Source organism: Aegilops tauschii, chromosome 4, assembly GCF_002575655.3.
Source record: "Aegilops tauschii subsp. strangulata cultivar AL8/78 chromosome 4, Aet v6.0, whole genome shotgun sequence".
Classification (NCBI taxonomy): Eukaryota; Viridiplantae; Streptophyta; class Magnoliopsida; order Poales; family Poaceae; genus Aegilops; species Aegilops tauschii.
The window spans coordinates 178777338-178797892 of NC_053038.3; the positions used below are offsets into that span (position 1 = coordinate 178777338).

Sequence of the window (20555 nt, forward strand, 5' to 3'; positions counted from 1 at the left end):
TTCGTCACAAATCTTTCAAAGTATATCTTATATCATTATTTTCGATCATTGTGTGACAGGAACCACCTCAGACACTGTCGAGTGCATTGAACGAAGTCAAGAATGAAGTCACATGTCAATGTCACTCATACGAAGATTCACTTCGTTCCTTTCGATTTAATTATGCATTCAAATGGTGCATATCTTCAGGGGGAGCTTGGTTCATCTTTGTAATTATTTCTCGTCTTTTATTATCCTTCGCATTTCATTTCATTCATTATCTATTCTTTGATGTGATCTATTTTGTCAACAATCTTCCAAAAAGGGGGAGATTGTTGGTGCAATATCTGCCTACCTTTGTTTTGGAGATTGTTGACAGAAACAGGTATGGACTGATTTGTTTGCTAGTGCATACAGAGAGAAATAGTCCATACAGAACCGAAGAGAATGTTGTCTCCGGTGCTAAGTTCGAGGAACTTCACCAAAGTATATCTGCGTTGCAGAGAAGAATGAGCTATATTTGTTGAAGTCATATAGATGAGAAGATTGACGTGAAGGATTTGACCCCTCGAAGCTTTACTGTGAAGCGAAGCATATGTTTCGGTATGGCCGTCCGAAGAAATTCACTGCAACCAATGGAAGTCGAAGACAAAGTGAAGATGTAGTATTCATTTCATTGTTCTTCTTTCATTTATTTGAGTCATAGGACATTTGTACTATTAAGAGGGGTATAGATTCTCGAAGCTTAGATTCGTTGTGATGCTTAGCCAAAACCTATGAAAGTTGCGAGAGAAATCTCTTTGTGTTCCGAGCAAATACTTGCCAGCAAGAGACTGTGATCTTCTTTGCTGTGAGAGATTTGTTTCAGACCGAGAAGTTAGCATTACTTGCTCCGCAAGTAATGTTACCATTATGCTCAGATCCGACCATTGGACTCATGTCGTTCAGCCATTGGCTGTTCTCGATGTCCAATTTGGTCATTTCCCATCTGGGAAGGCTGCAGCTATAAATAGCCACCACGCTCCAACGTTATTCGTTAGCTGCTCCGCGTGAGATTTTTGAGAAGATTGATTTGAGCAACTCCTCTCCGAGTGATTTTAGTTTAAGATCCACCGAGAGAAAATCAAGAGCCCAAACTTATAAGTGGTTTAGAATCACAGTGGTTCTGAGTTAGAGTTCTTGTACCTGTTACTCTTGAGAGCTACGCACTCTCTAGACGGGTAGGTTTACGCTCGAGTGTTGAAGAGTTGTTGTCCTCATCGAGCAAGATCTTCAGCAACCAAGATTGATTGTGGTTCACGAAGGTCAACCGAAGGTTTGGAGATCGCCGAGAAGGATCTACCACGAGTGAAATCACCTGGAGTCTGATCAGCTTCGAATTGAAGGAGAATAGGGTGAAGAGAGTTTATCTTCCGTGTTAAGTCACAGCCCCTCCAACTAGACGTAGCCCTTTGGCAGAAGGGTGAACTGGTCTACCAAATCTCTCTGTCGCCATCGAGCACCACTAGTTCAATCTTCTTTACTGCGTTTCATTCATCGGTTTACATTTGTGCTCTGTGTCGATAGTTTGTTCGAACATTTTCATCTATTGTGGTTTAATTCTCAACTGTCGTTGATGTCATGTACTTGAGTTTATTTTCGTATCTCTTTCTATTGCATTTTCATCACTCTGTTTAGACATCTTCATTTTACCTCGGTTAACCATCTTGCATATCCCTCTCCACCCGCATCATGTTTTGTCTCATTCTACTGCATCTGTTTGCATGTTGCATTACTCTCATCGTAGTTAAACCCATGATTTCTCAAGCTCGTACTGTCATCACTTCTTTCATCGAGGAATATACTTCCGAAGATGAAGATTGATTTACTTCATTTCCCTCTATCTTTTATTCCGCAGCTATGATTGGGATCGGTTTCAAAACATTCGGAAGAAATTTTGAATCTCCCATTCACCCCCCCCCCCTCTGGTCGATATACTCTCGGTCCTAACAGTGGACTCGAATTGGCGTGATGGTGGCAGATATGTGTTGGAGGTGGATTCTGATTGGCATGATGGCGGTGGACATGTGTTGGAGGTGGACCCAGATTGGCGTGATGGCGGCTGATATGTCGTAGTTTTATGGAACGGCAGCAGATATGGGTGGAGGTATATGGTAGCGAACATAACAATTGTGCGGTGTGGCGTGACAACCCTATAACCAGAACTCGAAACTCTAAGGTAACTAGACGATAAGACGAGCAACTCAACATGATGATGCAACCGCAAATTCAGCAAAGCAAATAATGAAAAGAAAATTGCAAAGGCTCAAACTATTTTGCGACGTGATGATCTAACTCTAATTTTTGTGACATTTTCGTGAACTCTAGATATATATGAAGAATAGATGCACTCTAGACTACGAAAAACTAGTAAAATTTCACCGAGCAATCTAGAAATTTGATATCACTTGATGGGGCGAAGGTGTCCCGTCTTTTTATGAGATGATAAACTATCGTTTTTGGTGTAGTAGACTTTGACTATCCGACTACGATCGTGCAAAAACATCACGCCTTAGCAATAGCTAAACCAACTCCGAGAGGTGATTGACCACGCCAAAGCACGATCAACCTGACCAGGATGGTCTATTTCCTGTAGGCAAACGAAGAATAAGTAAGAAACTGATATTGCAATCCGGATATTGCGAATTTAGGAGGAAAGCTTTATTAACAAAGGTGGGATTCTGAAACGTCTTAGCCTGGTCGTTGAACACAAACGAAGTACGCGAGTTGCACATTTGGTGAATTTTGATCTATACAAAACCCAAGTCTAAACAGTGCCTTTAGGGTTGTATTTATAGGGGGAAATATAGGGGATTTCGTTCACCCTTGGCAAGGTGGGACTAAAACACCTCCTGAGTCGTTTCCCCTACAATACGGACTCTAAAAACAGCCTACAAAAAGGTATTTTGAAATTACATGTGTCTGGCCTAAAAATAAGGTGGTGCAGCACCTATGAAAAGCTATGAATGAAATTTATGATAGGTCAACTTGTATATTTATTCCATGTCATTGTATGTCATCATGGTGGCTTTAAAGTGCTGAAAACTTCACTGGAAACTCCATTCTTATTCTCTTCGCATGCACGTTCATCTCCATACTTGATCATGCTCCAACCTTCATCCTTCTTGTCCATGCTAGGCCCTTCATTTGTAAGCAACACAAATGTATCCAAATTAGGCAGCATCATATTCTCATTGACATTAGAAACATTATCAAGAAACGAAAGTACTTAATAATTTAACTAGCGTGTGTGGGCCCTAATAAGTCAGTCTTTTATTCTAAATTAGTCATATGTGATATAAAAGGAGAGATCTAGCGTGTTGGTTTGGGCCATTGAGTTAGTTACATATCTAGGCTTTTACGATCGGCATGAGTGGGATATAAAAAGGAGTGTCGCGAGTATTATAGATCACCTTTTTTAAGTTGAGTTGAATAAACACCAGAAAACGCCTCGAGTCAGGAGGCGCGAAAGATATGTTTTCGCGATCCTTTAAGGATTGATCTGCTGATGCGCAAGCTATTGGTCTCGTACCAATTTTTTTGGCACATTTATTACATCGGCTTCTTGCTTTTCGTGAGATCCGACGTAAGTGCCATGAAAAATCGGGACATTTACTGGCATAATTTAGTGTCTTGCTAATTTGTGCTCTATCAGTACCCGCACGTCCAGCTTGGAGCCCAGAGGTCCGGCCGTTGCCCGGATGATCCGGCTTGGTGCCCGGACGGCCGGCTTTAGGCCAGTAGTTGCTCCATCTTCTTCTTGTCTCTTCCGTCATGGCTTCCACGCTTCCCTTTTAGGTGGTGTAGTCGTACTCTTCCGCATGAACTCCTCCTCGCCATTTGCGGAGCTCCACTCGAACCTATGCATGCATACGAGAGGAGGGTCAAGTAGTATACCATGAAAGAGAGGATCAAGTAGACACATGTAAAGGAGATGATTCACCTTTATGTGTATCAAGTAGATGTCGCATGTGTCTCTTGAAAGTGGAACTCTTGACATGGTGATGTCCGTATGATGCTCCGCATCACCTATTGTTACAAGACCTTCCTTTGTGGAGGAGAAAGGCTTCCTACAAGCATCAAGCACTATATCTTCTAGAGATTTGGATGAACTACCCTTGTATCTTTCCCTTTGTTGTTGTTGAATGCTTGAGATCTATCCCTTTGCTTTGAATGTCTTGTGTGTGGATATTTTCCAATAGAGTGTACCTCTTGCGATTTCCCTTTGTGTTCTTGGTGTTCTTCCCCAATCCACCTGCAATTCGTGCAGATCAGACAAACAAGGACTTGGCCCTACATCGCGAAAGAAGGAAGAAGAAGAAGACGGAGCAGTTGCTAGTCTCAAGCCCGATGTCCAGGATCACAAACAAGAGCTCCACCGATGGAGTCAAACCATCCGGACTGTAGGCCAGATCATCTGGCCGATGCCCGGACCATCTGGTTGCTACCCAGATGTCTAGCCTGCCTGCACGCAGATTTAGCCAGGTGGCCACGTATCACCTCACTTACCCCTTCATGCCTTGGACTATATATAGGCTTCCTCCTCCTCCATTCTAGGGTTAGCAAAGATTAAAACTAAACCATAGAGCTTTGCTCATGTATCTCCCCTTGTGGGATTCATCTTGAGAGTGAAGACTCCATTGGAGTACAAGACCACCAAGAGAGTGAAGGCTCCAGGGAGTACAAGGCCACCCTTGGGGTGAAGGTTCCATGAGCACAAGACCACCCATGGGAGAAGATTCCTCAATGAATTCAAGACCCATCTCCTAGAGATTTGGATAAACTACCTTTGTATCTTTTCATTTGTTGTTGTTGAATGCTTGAGATCTAGTCATTTGCCTTGTGATTTGAATACCTTATATGTTGATCTTGTCCAATAGTGTTTTCCGCTTTGTGTCCTCATGTTCTTCCTCAAATCCCCCTCCAATTCATGAAGATCAGGCAAACAAGGGTTTGGCCCTACATCAGTTCCCCAAGTGAATCATCAAGGCTTCCTAAGGGAAAAGGATCCTCTTGTGAACTATCAAGTCCTACTTGTCCTAGGACTTGAGGAAGAACCCTATCTTATTCCATCTCTATCTTTGGATGATTTGGACCTATCTTTATTTGATCTGTGTGTTGATTCATGTGTTTCCCTATAGGCGTCCCTTACATCAATTCAAGAAGATTTTGATCTACAAAAATATCCCTTTCATGGACTTTTCCATGTGCTAGTAATTGTTTCTAAAGTTATATTTCCTCTCCTTCTCAAGAGCTAATATATTATAATGTTGCCACATGGATAATGAAACCCAATAATAGATTTCAGGTCACCCGCTGCAAAAAATAAGATTGTTGAACACGTGCAGGGACGACGTTGGAGCCAACATTCACGTCAGGAGGCCATTTTAGGCTTCCCGTGCAGAAGACTTCAGGCATTGAAGGCATCATAAAGAATTGTTTTACTCCGAGTCTAAGAGCATCTCAAGAGACCAAAGCTGACCCTCAAACCGCCTGCAAGTTTCGAACCGAGCTGTCCAGACGTAGTCCAGACGCAGTTTGCCATCCAACCGCGTCTAGCATCGGTCCGTGGACCAGTTTAGACATCTATTTCCTTGCAAATCGGAAGCAATCGGAGGCTTTTGCGGGAGTCCGGACACCAGCCACGCAGGACTCTGACAACCCTAGCCCACCCAAAACCCCACCCGGATCCCGCGTCTCCATCCTTTCCTCTTTCTTTACATCTGCTTTCTCTCTCGCCGACGTCACCGCTCTACCACTTTGGCCGCCCGCCAAGCCCTTCCCGAAACTCCGCGACCTCCACTGTTACACCCGGTCTCCCTGCCGCTTGTCCTCCGCCGCCGGTCCACACCTCTCGTCTGTCTGCCGCGCAAGTACCATCCCCCCTTATGGTAGTCGCCACGCCCGACAAGTGTTTGGTAAAATGCTCATGGTAAATTTCTTGTCTGTTCTTTGGAGAAATGGATTCAGGCATGCAACATATATACGAGCACTAAGTTGAGTCCTCCGACGAGGACTACGCGGATGAAACGGCGATGATAGGCGACGCGAAGCGTGCAGAAGAGCATGTCCTCAATATCAAAGGATCGATCAAGGGTCAAGTGCTCAATCAGGACAGGGCATGGGGCTATTCAACGCTGATGGACGGCTACTTTGCCCCCAATTCCCTACTCACTGATAATTTTCGCTAGCTCTTTCGAATGTGAAAAATGTCTTCGATCGCCTCTAGCATGTGTCTCGCCCTTTGATGACTATTTCATGAAGAAGGATGCCATAGGAACGATTGGATTCTCTGATTACCAAAAGTGATTCTCTGATTACCAAAAGTGCAAGTCGCATTACAGGTGCTCAATCAAATCTCCCTTGAGTTACTATGAATCTGTTGATGTATTTGTAAACTAAACATATGTAGTTAAATTCAAGTTTGAACTACTTTAATTTGTAAACTTTGTTGGGTTGTAATTTTTGAATTAGAACTACTGTCGCATTAAACATTTTAAATCATTTATGATTTGATATGTTGTTATTTTGAGCTTGCGCACTTAAAAAGGCGGAAGTTTAGGGGACAACTATGGATGGCTGGCTCTCACATCACCACAAACTAGTCCTCACCAGTCCATGGCGGAAGTTTAGGGGACAACTTTGGATGGCAGGCTCCCACATCACTATTTACAGAATTGTCCTCACCAGTCTATAGGGTGTCCGATTTGGGGGTCAGCATTGGAGGAGCCCTAATACTCTAGAGCAACTGGCACAACCTAATCTATCAACAATACAGCCCACGTAATAAAAAAATCAAGAGTCACGCACCTCTTGGATGATATTCTGCTCATAAATATCAAAATAGTAAATACACTGACTCTACCCTATCAACAATTATGGGATCCAGGACTTCGCTGATCGGTACATAAGCTGATCGGTACATAAGTAACAGGGCACCAGGAAGCCTAAGTAAATAAAATGAAGCACCAGGCGCCATAGACAACCAATGAGCTCTGAGATACTTTTAGTGCCTTGATATGCTTCTGTACCTGCAGTACTACCGCTCTTCAGATGGTATGCATCTTTAAATCTTCTGGAACATACCTATCCACCATGAATTACCTTGGAGAGTGAGAGGGTGACCTTGAACGAGACAGTGAAAGTGAATGGTTTCTTCTTGGGCTTCGGCTCCTACTACGGCTTCTGCTATAATGCCGCTTTCTGCACAGGAACAGTAAACATCTGGCGCTATCAACAAAATCATAGTATCATGGTAAGAATATATATTTGGCTGGAAATAGCCTTCAATGAACCATTTGCATTGCATAGAAAATGCAGCAACTTCTATTGAAGTCATCAATTAATGGGATTGATTCAAAGTACCTTGGTGAACGGCTAAGACTTCTACTCCTGCTACGGAGCCTGTGTCGACCTACTTCTGCAAGTTTTTCCTGCCTTTGCCGTTCCTGTTCTCGTTTCTTTGCAGTCTCAGCAGCAGTATCTTTTCGAACTGTAGCACAAACAGAAACTTAATATAAATTGCATATGAAGATAAATGATCAGGATTTCCCAGGATCACTATTGCAGATAAGAATGAAAAAGTGAAGTAACAAAGACATACTTTGTTTGTTAAGCTGTTTGCTCATTATCCTTTTAAGGCGTTCCTGTGGTGTTTCTTTCTTTTCAGCCTGGGGAGTTTTACCAAGTCCTCCAGAAGCACCCTTTAGTTTCGCTAGTGCTGATGATGTGCTGTTGACCATAAATGCATCACAGGTTAGTACATGCCTACAAAGAGCATCTACAACAAGACCTAGCAAAAGTGAGCCCCTAAACGTCCACGGATGCGTTCGGAAGCGTCTGCGGACAGTGTCCAGTCATCCCTCATTCTCACACATTGCAAATACACTCCCCATTTTCACAATGACCATTTGATCTGCGTACATAAACAAACTAGCAAACTAGCTACTCGTCATTGGATATGTCGGTCGATGACCTGCTTGCCGCAGCTGCTGGCCTCATTGTCATTGGCGGCGGGGCGAATCTCCAGCGCCTCCTCCTCCTCCGCGAAGAGCTCCTCACGCTTCACATTCGCCTCGCCGATAAAGCAGCGGTTCGCCGCCACCTCAAGCTCAGACTGGATGGACTCGAGGATGGACTGCTACTCCGCCGCCTCCTGCGCTTGGACGAGCTTGAACTGCGCATGCACGTCCTCCATGACAAATCCGACCTGCTCTAGCGCCTCCGGCTCACCCTCCTCCTCTCCCGCCTCTTCCTCTATCTTCTTGCCCGGCGCCTCCTCCTAAATCTCCTACTTTGGTGCCTCCTCCTCCATCTCCTGCTCCGGCACCAACGCCACCTACTCCTCAAACTCCATCGAGCTTGGAGGCAGGCAGGCCGCAATGCGAGCAGCCTGGATCTCCGGGGTTAGCATTTTGTAGTACATAATCTTGCATCGAACCATGGAGATTGGCGGACAACAAGGCCAGAGCGCAAAGGGAGAGGGAAGCGAGGTCGAGGTGGCGGCGCGAACAGGAGGGAGAGGGAGGAAATGGGGACGGCTAGGCTTGAGCTCCGCCGTCCAGCTTAAATAGCCGGGCTTGGCCCCTCGCACAGCGCGCCAGAGCAGCAGCATGAATGCGGACCAGTAACCTTTTGTCGAACGCATGGCTTTCCGCATGGGTCCCGCCCGTCAGTCACGTGGGGGACGCGTTCGGGCCTCCCCAAATCCGCCCCACATATGGGATGGGATTGGGGGGTGCCGAACGGCCCGGACGTTTGGGCTGGGTATAGGGGATCCGGTTGGGTGGCAAATTCATTACCGGTCAGTGACCGGACCGTCCGGGCGGACATATGGGGCGGGTTTGAGGGGTCCGGTTGTAGATGCTCTAAGACCGAAAATAGACATAGCATCCTGGCAACAGATAAATGCTCAAGTACATAGTATATCATGACTGCAAATAAGTTTAAACTCTTATAGACAAATATAGCATACCAATTCAAACAGCTGATTGCACATACAGCTGCTGTGTTTGTAAGGATGTAATCATGTTGACAAACCTGGCAGGTGGTTTCAAAATTTTAGCACTTTTTTCCTGTTCCATGGATAAAGAAGATGCAGGATCACTGTGAAGTGCCTCCAGAATATGGACACCTGATGACCTGCAAAAATGAAGGAGTGTTATAGGGAAACAAAAAAATAGTAGGAGCGGAGATACTTAGGTCAGAAGCTCCACAGCTGATGGTAGGTTTATGCATGCTAGATCTTATATCTTTCACATATCATGTCTATCTACAAATCAGTTACTCCATCCACCCAGGTTTATAAGACCTATTATTCTTGTCTCAAGTCCAAGTAGTTTAAGTTCGATACATATATACATATATATATGATATATATATATATGATCTTGTGATATTGACTTGGGAGTTGTTTAGTTAGGCTTACTGTGGCTTTAGTTATAAGCCAAAAAGCACCTATTTGAAAACCAAAGCCAAAGAGCATGCTTTCAAGCCAAAAACTAAAAGCATACCTTGGTAGCATGGATGCTGCTTTTTTTTCAATAAACTCAGTCAAATTTAAAATGGTTTGACTTAAGAGAAGATTAACAGGCCTTCCTAACCAAACAACCCTGTATAACTTGGATGGAGGGAGCATAGTTTTATGCCAAAAGTAGTACCCTCTTAACCTTGTCTTCACCTATCCTAATCCTGACATATTTGGCTTTTAAGATAATAATAAGACCATGACACTAAGCTGCACTGGATAAATGACAGCAATTGAATCTTTTTGCAGATATTAAAGGTCAAGTTCCCCGACCGGTTAGGTATGTCAGCTCGTATTGGAGACGAAGGCGGAGAGATCCCTGTAACTTTTAGATCACTGGCGTCTTCTGAACCTCCAAATTCAGTGATGTATTCAACTCTTGGAGGCTTAGCCTTGCTTCGGTAATTACTTTCAGCATGTGTACCACGGGTATGACGTCTGGATGAAGGTGAATGAGATCTTGACCGCGACCTTGATCTATCAAACAAAATATCATGCAGTCAAGCAAAGCAAAGAGCTTATGGTAGAAATGATCCAACCAACAAGAAGGATAGTAGCATACCTTCTGCCTCTTGAATATGCTTCATATGATGGGCTTCTCCTTTGTTCCCTTAATTATATAATATATATGATGTTAAAAGATTCAGATATGGTAGTCAGTAAAACTGTCACTGTTATTTCGATTTACCCATTCAAAAGCTGACAGACACTGTTACCTATAAGGGTCACGATAAGATACCCTTCCAACAGAACGTACTGCCTCCCTCTCTCGCTCCCTCTCAGATTGAGAAGCCTTCCTTCTATCTCTCCGACTCAATTTTTTCTGTATAATTTCTCATGTTATTTCCTACAAAATGCAAATGAAGACACTTATCTGAAGCTATTTAAGTACTGACAATGGATGGGTCGCCTTTAATAATTTCTTTATGCCGCTTCTCCTCTTCTTTGACCTTTTTGTCCATGTAAACAAGCCAGTTATATCTTTTTATGCCAAATTCTTTTGCTAAGTTTTCCATTTGCTCATCACTGCTATCATCACTACTGAAGTCCTTGCCATCCTCTTCTCCTTCCTCTTCATCTTCATCATCACTGGGCAGATCATCAGAATGTTCATTTCCATCCCCTTTATATGAGTATCCAACCTGCGAATAAGCACCTTTGCTAACTGGAGCCTGTGATGATTGAGATCTGTTGGAAACAAGAAAATAAATGAAGCATAAACTGGATCCACTGAAAGGAACTGGCAGACCTAATAATAAAAGTAAAGTCTAACTAACATAGTCATATTTTCATCATAGCAACAATGTTAATTACATCAAATAATAATAAAACAAGAGTAACTTCCGCAGAATAACATACAATAGTATATTGTCATAAAACCATCTCACAATTATTTTCTAAAACCTGGCATACAAGATACAACCTTCCAAGAATTGTAGTTTTTTGAAATTTACTCTAGAAACAGACGAACAAGAGCTCCGAGGGTTATATTCAGTAACAACGTAATAGACCTCGATACCCGAGGGTTATATTCAGTAACAATGTAATAGACCTCGATACATAACTCTGGTTTACTTCAGTGCAACGGAAAAACATTATAACTGGTCTTCCATTGGTAAATCTTGTTCGGCTTTCAAGTGGCTTGTCAGCATGCCTGACACGCCGGGCCCGCAGGGCAGCGACCACGCCAGCGTCAGCACTGCCCAGCGACCCGTCAGGCCGAGGCGGCCCAACCCACGAGTCCACGGGCCGAAATGGGCTAACTGAAGGTCACTCATCACGATACAGCGGCGGCTACCTACTCCCCTTTCCCCTCTCCTAGTTCATCCGTAGAAGAGAGATTCATCCCCAAAATTCGAGTATCTGATCTGTAATTGCTACTACTTCGGAGAGCTATTAGATCAATACAAGCTTACCCTATCATCTGGTATCAGAGACACCAACCACCACTTCTGTTATGACCGGCGTCACATATAGCCGGAGAAGGCCCAATGGGCGCGTTTAGTTAGGGGCTTAGCCCAAGTTATCTTATTTTTATTAGCATCGAGATTATATAAACAGTTGTAAGACACCCTTTTGGAATTAAGCAATAAGACATATTCTATTGCCCGGCTCCCCGAGGAGCCGGAACCCTAACCCTAGCCGCCTCCTCTCTCATCGCCACCGCCTCCTCTCTCGTGCGAGACGGCGCCCTCACGCCGGCCGCCGCACCCACGCCCTCGTCAGCCTCCCTCCTTCCCGTACAATCTCCGGCAGACCCGGTAGGACCCTAGCCCCTACCAACTTCTCCCCGCTCCGCCCTGGCGCATCTCATCGAGACGCGCGGTCTTCGGCAAGCACGCGAAGCCATGGATTCAAGCGTCTCCGCCTTCCTCACCCACTTCGAGACCAAGATCGAGGCTGCCATCGATGGCCTCACCAAGGCGCAACAGTCCACAGCGACGAAGATCGACCAACAATCCACAGTGACGAAGATCGACAATCTGCTCAGCTGGCGCCCCGATCTCGAGCGCTGGGTCGCGGACCTGAGCGATGTTGTGGCTGCCCTACAGGCGGCGCCGCCACCGCCGCTGAAGGACCAGGAGGAACAACAGCCGCGCCCCTCCACGCTGCTGCAGCCCGATGACCACCTCGGCACCGCGGCAGGCGCAGCGAGCGACCAACACGGGCCCGATGGCCACGGCGCGTTCCATCTCCAACGGAGGCACCCGACGGTGTCCCTGGTGACGCCGCCCCCGCCCCCGGCCAAAGGTCAGACCGCACTTCCGATCTCCCCAGTTCCCCTGTCCCCCTTTACCCATGCTAGCCAGATGCTCACCGGACTGGGTCAGGCGCACCCGTCCATCGTTTTTCCCCTATTTTCGGGCAAAAATCCCAATCCGTGGAAAACCCTTTGTGAGCAATACTTTAGCATGTTTGGGATAGCTCCATCCTTTTGGGTACCCATGGCCGTGCTCAACTTCTCTGGGCCAGCGGCCTTTTGGCTTCAGTCGATACAGAAACGGCTGAGCGAGTTCGACTGGGACTCATTCACGTCCCTTTTGGGCACACGTTTCGGCCGCGATCGCCACCAGATGCTCATACGGCAATTTTACACGATCCATCAGACTACTTCAATCGCTGATTACATTGAGAAATTTGAATTGATCATCAATCATTTAAGTTCTTACTCCGACACCATGCATCCTTACTATTTTTTGACTCGTTTTGTCGAGGGACTGGGGACTGATATACGAGCGGTGGTGATGGTACAACGCCCCCTGATCTGGACACGCGTGTGCCCTGGCGCTGCTGCAAGAGGAGGTGGTTGACGGCGCGCGCGCGACCCCCGTACGACTCCTAGAACCACCACCGCGCGCGGGAGTGCCGCTGCCATTGCCAGCACCACCGATGCGCCATCCAGCGCCTACAGTCGCCACCGATCGCCGCGGCACTGACGCAGCGCGCGCCGATGCATCCAAGCTCAAGACGCTGCGGGAATATCGGCGAGCTAGCGGCCTCAGTTTCAAGTGCGGCGAGAAGTGGGGACATGACCATGTTTGTCCCACTTCGGTTCAATTGCACGTCGTCGAAGAGCTTCTGGACCTATTCGGCATCGACAACTTCACCGACACTCAACTGCCAGAGACTGGAGAGACAAGCGACACGGTCATGGCGATTTCTCTGTCTGCCGTGACAGGGGGCGTCTCTGCCAAGGCATTCCAAGTGCACGCCTGGATCCAAGGGCATGAGGTACTGATGCTGGTCGATTCCGGCAGCTCCAACTCGTTCGTCGATGCTCAACTTGCAAAGTCTCTCTCTGGCATACAGAGTCTGCCCAAGCCTGGACGCGTCCGTGTGGCCGAGGGGGCGAGCTGATCTGTTCTGCTTTTGTACCGCACTGCGCCTGGTACTCACAAGGCCACGAGTTCTTCACAGATTTGAAAGTGTTCACGCTCGGGACCTATGATGCAATCTTGGGGATAGACTGGCTCGAGGAGCACAGCCCTATGGTTGTCGACTGGCGTGCCCGCTTCATTGAGATACCCACCCCAGCGGGACCTCTCCGTCTTACTGGCCAAGATGCATCATCAACTTGTTGTGAATCCATCAACTATGTGCAACTGCAAGGGCTCTGCAGCCAAGGGTCCATCTCCCACATCATTCACTTGTGTGTGGTCGTTCCTGAAGCTGAAACACCTACCCCAATACCTGCCTGCATTCAAAAAGTGATTGATGAATTTTCTGACGTCTTCGCCGAGCCCACTGGTCTGCCTCCCCGGCGTGCCTGCGACCACAGAATTCCTCTTATTCCAGGAGCACAACCAGTGAATGTGCGCCCGTACCGACACAAGCCAGAGCTCAAGTCTGAGATTGAGAAACAAGTGGAAGAATTGCTGCAATCGGGGATCATTCAAAGGAGCACCAGCCCATTTTCTTCTCCAATGATACTAGTCAAGAAAAAAGACGGAACCTGGAGGTTATGCATCGATTACAGACAGCTCAATGCCCTTACAGTCATTGCCAAGCATCCTGTACCTATCATAGAGGAACTTTTGGACGAGCTCCACGCATAGCCTGGTTTTCCAAACTTGACCTCCGCGCCGGTTACCACCAAATTAGATTGGCACCGGGAGAAGAATACAAGACCGCTTTTCAAACACACTAGGAGCACTTTGAGTTCAAGGTGGTCTCGTTCGGACTGGCAAGAGCACCGGCAACTTCCATAGGTGCAGCCACAACCGCTCTGCAACCAGTCAGCCGTGTCTGTGTGGTGTCATTCTTCGACGACATATTGGTTTTCAGCGCTAAACTTCAAGCACACATCGACCACTTGCGCCAAGTCCTGACACTGCTCCGGCGAGACAGCTGGTACGTCAAGCTCAGCAAGTGCGCTTTCGGACAACAACAAATTTCATATCTTGGTCACACCATCAGTGCCCAGGGGGTTTCCACCGACCCGTCCAAAATCACAGCAGTTGCAAATTGGTCCATTCCAACAGATGTCAAAGGGGTGCGCAGTTTTCTGGGGCTCGCTGGCTATTATCGCCGTTTTGTCAGGAATTTTGGAGTGATCGCGAGGCCTCTTTATTCAATCTGCTCAAGAAAGGTACTCCGTTCCTTTGGACCTCGACCACGGAGACAGCTTTTCAAGTGCTCAAACAACAGCTTGTCTCAGCTCCTGTACTCGCGCTGCCCAACTTTCAGCAGCCGTTCAGTGTGGAAACAGACGCAAGTGACCGTGGCATTGGAGCTATTCTGCAGCAGCAAGGACACCCGATTGCCTTTATGAGCAAGGCACTCAGCCCACGCTACCAAGGCTTGTCAACTTACGAAAAGGAGTACCTAGCCATCATTGTGGCTGTCGATCAATGGCGTCCGTATCTGCAACACGCCGAATTCGTCATTCTGACGGATCAGAGAAGCTTAGTTCACTTGGAAGAGCAAAGGCTGACCACACCTTGGCAACAAAAGGCATTTACCAAGCTTTTGGACCTGCGCTACCGCATCCGTTACAAAAAAGGTGCCGAGAACGCTGGCGCTGACGCTCTGTCCAAGGCAAACCCAACTGACTTGCTTGCCAGCGTCACTTCTTGCCGTCCAGCATGGCTTGAGGACGTGGCCACCATCTATATCAACAACCCACAAGCTCTGCGTCTGTTGGAACAATTGGCACTCAAGGAAGATCCTAAGAAACGTTTCTCCTTGCAACAAGGTATCATCCGCTTTTGTGATAGAATCTGGCTAGGAGGCAGCACACAAATTCAACAAAGAATCATCTCAGCGTTACACGACAGCCCCATCGGTGGCCACTCAGGATTCCCTGTCACTTATCGACGCATTCGACGCCTGTTTGCATGGCCCAAGATGAAAGCACACATACTGCAAAGTCTGCAATACGTACGCTGCTGCCAGGTGTGCCAACAGGCCAAGCCAGACCACGCAGCCTCGCCAGGACTGCTCTTGCCTCTGCCGATTCCCAAACAGCCATGGGACATTTATATCTATGGAGTTTGTCAATGGTCTTCCTCAGTCCAGTAAGTTCAACTGCCTGCTCGTCATTGTGGACAAGCGTACAAAGTTTGCATACTTCCTTCCCTTGGCCCACCCTTACACAGCAGCATTAGTGGCTCAGCTATACTTGCATCAGATTTACAAAATCCATGGCCTACCTGGCGCGATCGTGTCTAACAGGGATCCAGTCTTCACAAGTCACTTCTGGCAGGAGCTTTTCCGAGGGGCAGGAACAGAGCTATGACTCAGCACAGCAAACCACCCCCAGACTGACGGGCAGACAGAGCGCGTTAACCAATGCGTCGAAACTTTCCTCCGCTGTTTCACTCAGGCATGCCCCCGGAGATGGAGCTTCTGGATCCCACTAGCACAGTTTTGGTACAACAACAGCCACCACTCAGCGATCGGCATGACACCATTCAGAGCCATGTTTGGGTATGAGCCACGCCATTGGGGAATAACAGCTGATAACACTTGCTCGGTTCCGGCACTCCAAACTTGGCTGGACGAGCGTGCCACAGTGCAAGAGCTACTGCAACAGCATCTCAATAGGGCACGTCAACTGATGAAAGTGCAAGCTGACAAGCGCTCCTTCAGAACTTTTCAAGTGGGCGACCGGGTGTTCCTCAAATTACAGCCGTATATTCAATCATCAGTGGCACCGCGAGCTAATCACAAACTCGCTTACAAATACTACGGGCCTTTCCCCATCATCGCCAAGATCAACAATGTGGCTTACAAACTGCAACTCCCAGCCCAAGCAACAGTACACCTGGTGTTCCACGTCTCTCCTTCGACAAGCACTTCTTCCAGGTACGGCGGTCGAATCTCAGCTTCCACATTGCTCTAGCGATTTGGCTGTTCCAGTGGCCATACTTCAGACCTGCTCGCGCAAAGCGAGAGACGGCATGCGTGAACAGGTCAAGATACAGTGGTCCAACTCTTCACACCTGGGAACCACATGGGAGGACAGGAGCAGCCTTCAGGCTCGATTTCCGCATGCAGAGACTTGGGGACAAGCCTCGACACAAGGAGGGGATGTCAGCATGCCTGACACGCCGGGCCCGCAGGGCAGGGACCACGCCAGCGTCAGCACTGCCCAGCGACCCGTCAGGCCGAGGCGGCCCAACCCACGAGTCCACGGGCCGGAATGGGCTAACTGAAGGTCACTCGTCACGATACTTAAGGAAGAGTTGCAGGAGGAGAAACCATCCAGAGGATCAGGCACGATACGGCGGTGGCTACCTACTCCCCTTTCCCCTCTCCTAGTTCATCCGTAGAAGAGAGATTCATCCCCAAAATTCGTGTATCTGATCTGTAATTGCTACTACTTTGGAGAGCTATTAGATCAATACAAGTTTACCCTATCATGGCTGGTCCAACAAAGGGTTTAGTTTTTAGCTTGTGTTACAGGCTGGCTTAATAAACTTTTGAGCTGTGGACAATTAAGCTAATTAATTTGATTAAACTTGCAATAAAGGCAACTGTATTTCCCTGAGCTGGCTTATCCGCGAATCTGAAAGTACCATGCTCATATTGGCATATCCACTCAAGATGAATAGCTTTAAATTCATATATGGCTTTTCCTCTGACAACATTTGTAAGGACAAGGCATTATATAATCCTTCAATATTGGTGTGGCCTTTCCAAGAAGTAAACTCAAAATTATGTCAATATATGACCTGTCGATATGACCAAATGGGTTAACTTATTTCAATTTTAGAAAGTGCTCCTATGCTCGATAGACATAAATGCACATATTAACAGAATCAGGAGTGGGGACAACCTTTATCATATGCATCACCCATTAGTAAACATAGGTGTCATATGATTTATTTATGCATGTTCCATTTGGTCAAGCACAGAAGCACTCCACTTCAACTCTTATGAGTGGCACTTAAGATATCCATTTAAGCAGATAAGGCTAACATATAAACTAAAATTGATGAGTAGACTTACTTCTCAAAGCTAAAAGGAAGAATAGCTTTTGCTTCCAACTCTTGCGCAACATGTTGTAAACCCGCCTCATCAGAAACTGCAGAGAAAGGCAAATAACTGTCTGGGTAGGTAGCATTAGAAAGTGAAAACACCAGACAGATGGAAAAGTAAGATCCTTTACATCAGGACGAACCCATAAGTAAGCAAATGGAAGAGTGACAGCAAATCATACAACAACAGCAACAAAATTGAGAAACCAAAAAGGTACCAACATCCTCTACGACGATGCTTAATCAAGTCCCGGTAACGTTCAAAATTAACAAAATCCTCTAGCTCCTCCTCTTCTTCAGATTTTTCCTGAGTTTGAAAAGACCGAGAGCTAGAGTCACGGATGAAGTCAAGTAGTGCACGGCCATCAAATCTGCACATTAAGAGAATGGATATAAATTTTCTTGCTCTTAACATGGTTTAGCAACTCAGATAATACATACCTGTCAATCAGAATATCTTGTTTCCCGTTCCATGGTATCCTGCAGTACAATGAGTACAGTAAATCAGCAGTTCAAATGCTACATTCAAGCGGACATGTAGCGATTTTCTCTTTCTAGATAAACTCAACCAGAAACAGAGACACACACAATATAATTGTAATATTCAAAACTTATGTTGGAGCTATATGTTAGCCATGTCATTGTAATTTTAACAAAATTCGAACTGAACCTACTTTGGTAGTACTCCAACACATGTGAGATGAGTTTTTAGGGTCATGTAACACATTAGACATATATATCAGAACTCACAAACATGTCCACTTTCAGCCGTACTAAAAATCTAAAACACAAACAGCTGCTATGTTTGGCTCATGTACATGTTGTCCTAAATATGTTTACAATACAATTCTTTGTGTATGCGCTAATGCTGCCTAGATTTAAGCCCATTTGGATGAACACATTGCAGTCATAACATAAAAGCGGCTACAGTTCAAACGAGATGAAATGCTCTGAAAAAATGAGAGTTTTGCTATCAATGAGCTTGCTTCTACAACTATGCCGGAAGAATAAATTTAGCTAATTTTCTAGAGCAAGCATGAAAATTCTGTAAGCTCCAACATTATTATCAGCATGTGCAAAACCAAATTCCTGGTTTCCTGCAACACATGGCCAAAACTAAATATTTACACAATATAAAATCTGAGCACCTACTAAACCAATCACAGCTAGGAACTGATCAATCTATGCCTCAGCACATGGCTGAATCCAATCTATTACAAAAAAAAATCATTTTGTCAACTTCCCCACACCATCAAACAGGCCCAATCAACTCTAGAAAATACCACACTTTATTCGGCACATTCACAAACAAGTAAATATGCCGCCTTGAAAATGGAAACAAAATCCTATGCACCGATAGCCAGCGTCCTAACTATTCATAGAAGAGACGAGTTACAGAAACGTAATAGATACAATCTAGCCAATTGATGAATTACCGGTGTACAGATACTGGTTTACTACAAACACTTGCAAGAGGAATCTATTCGTTGCACGATATCATGAAACATAATCTGCATCCATTAGACATAATCTGCATCCATTAGACGGCACTGCCGATCCATCAGATGGACAGCTAATTCGACCAAATCCAGCATGCTGCTGTCATAACAAACAACACAGCCCATCACATGACATCAACTGGACAGACGGAGTGTGCGTGAGAGAGCGGCGGCACGCACAATCCCTGCTGGTCTTCGGTGGCCTGATATAGTGAGTCGTCGCGGTGGACGCGGCACCGGGCGCCGGAGACCTGGAGGGACTGGTGCGGATCGCCGCGGCGGCGGGCGAGGTAGGCGTAGCGCCGCTGGGCCCGGCGCCGCGCACCGTCCATGAGGTCGTGGACCTTCCGCTCCGACCGCCGCGCCTCGTGCCACATCGCACCCCTCCTCCCGAAAGGTTCTGGAAGCTCCGGGGAGGCGGTTTTGCATTAACCTAATCCTAGACGAAGATTTTTCTTTTTTTGAGACAATCCTAGACGAAGATGTCAGAGGATGCGCCGCAACGGTGGAGGTGGCCAAACAGGCCGGCCCGGCCGATTGTAATCGTGCCTGGCACGGCCCGTATAATAATCATACCCTGGCGGGCCGGGCCGGGCCGGCCCGCGTGCTGCAGTCTGCAGTCCAGGCATGGCCCAGCTGATAATCGGGCCGGCCCGCTAGCATGCCAGGCATGCTGGTCCACCCGCTGTTTGGCCTATTTGACGTTTTTGGGCCTATTTTTTCCTATTAGGCTATATATATATATCGGCTCGTGTTGTGCCGGCCCGCATGCTCAGCCTAGCAGCCCAAGCACGGCCCAAGGCGTGCCGGGTGTCGGGCCCAATTTAGCCATGTCATGCCTGACCCATGGCGGGTCGTGCCGGCGTGCTCGTGGGCTGGCTTAATTGGCCCGGCCCGTTTGGCCAACTATACGGTGGAGAAAGAGAGGTGATCAGGATGTCGAAACCCCACGACCGAGAGGGCTCCTCTCGAAGGGGGCCACATGTCACCCAAAGCAAATTTGCCACAAGCACCTGAGCTTTTGGTTGACTGCATCAAGTCCAGTTCGCCTCCTCCGCGTAGTGTAAATCATAGTAGGCCCAATCTGTATATGGAAAAACGGTTGATCTGAGTGTTCCTCGCGAGCGAGGCTGAGAGCGCTTTAAGTTTCATGCGGGTCGGTTTCTACATGCGAGCTAGGCAACCAAAACAACTCACTACTTAGGCGTCAGAGCCTGGTTGGGTTTGATGCAGCCTACCAAACCCGTCCTAACAGATCCGATAAAGTTGCATCCTCTAAAATCCGTTTACAGGAGGATTGTAAAATTTTGAGGGGTGAGCTTAGAGGATCTGTTCTGCACCAGAGACCTCGGGGTACCGCAAATTTCTCGCAGCTTCGCAAATTCATGATTTTTAACAATATAAACCGAATAGAATCACAATATCAATTAAACGTATGAAAAAAAATGATCCGAAACGCAATTCACAATACAACAATCCTCTTCATTACAATGAATGTTCAAATTGAAATAGTTATTACAACAACAAATT

General features: G+C 46.6%; 1 protein-coding gene across 2 annotated transcripts; it reads right to left on the minus strand.

Moving 5' to 3' along the window:
* Positions 1-6805: 6805 nt before the first annotated feature.
* LOC109780537 (uncharacterized) lies at positions 6806-19560 on the minus strand. 2 transcript variants are annotated; one of them, XM_020339126.4, is made up of 13 exons: positions 19206-19560; positions 17968-18006; positions 17749-17897; positions 17498-17573; positions 10441-10732; positions 10261-10367; positions 10107-10154; positions 9818-10021; positions 9058-9159; positions 7622-7749; positions 7384-7510; positions 7123-7221; positions 6806-7049 (listed from the first exon to the last, which is right to left on the minus strand). In XM_020339126.4, the coding sequence occupies exons 1-13, from the start codon at positions 19400-19402 to the stop codon at positions 7025-7027; spliced, it is 1593 nt and encodes a 530-aa protein (XP_020194715.1). In that variant the 5' UTR covers positions 19403-19560; the 3' UTR covers positions 6806-7024. The 2 variants fall into 2 exon arrangements, with proteins under 2 accessions (XP_020194715.1, XP_040242906.1); XM_040386972.3 differs by having other exon boundaries at positions 7123-7248.
* Positions 19561-20555: the final 995 nt, after the last annotated feature.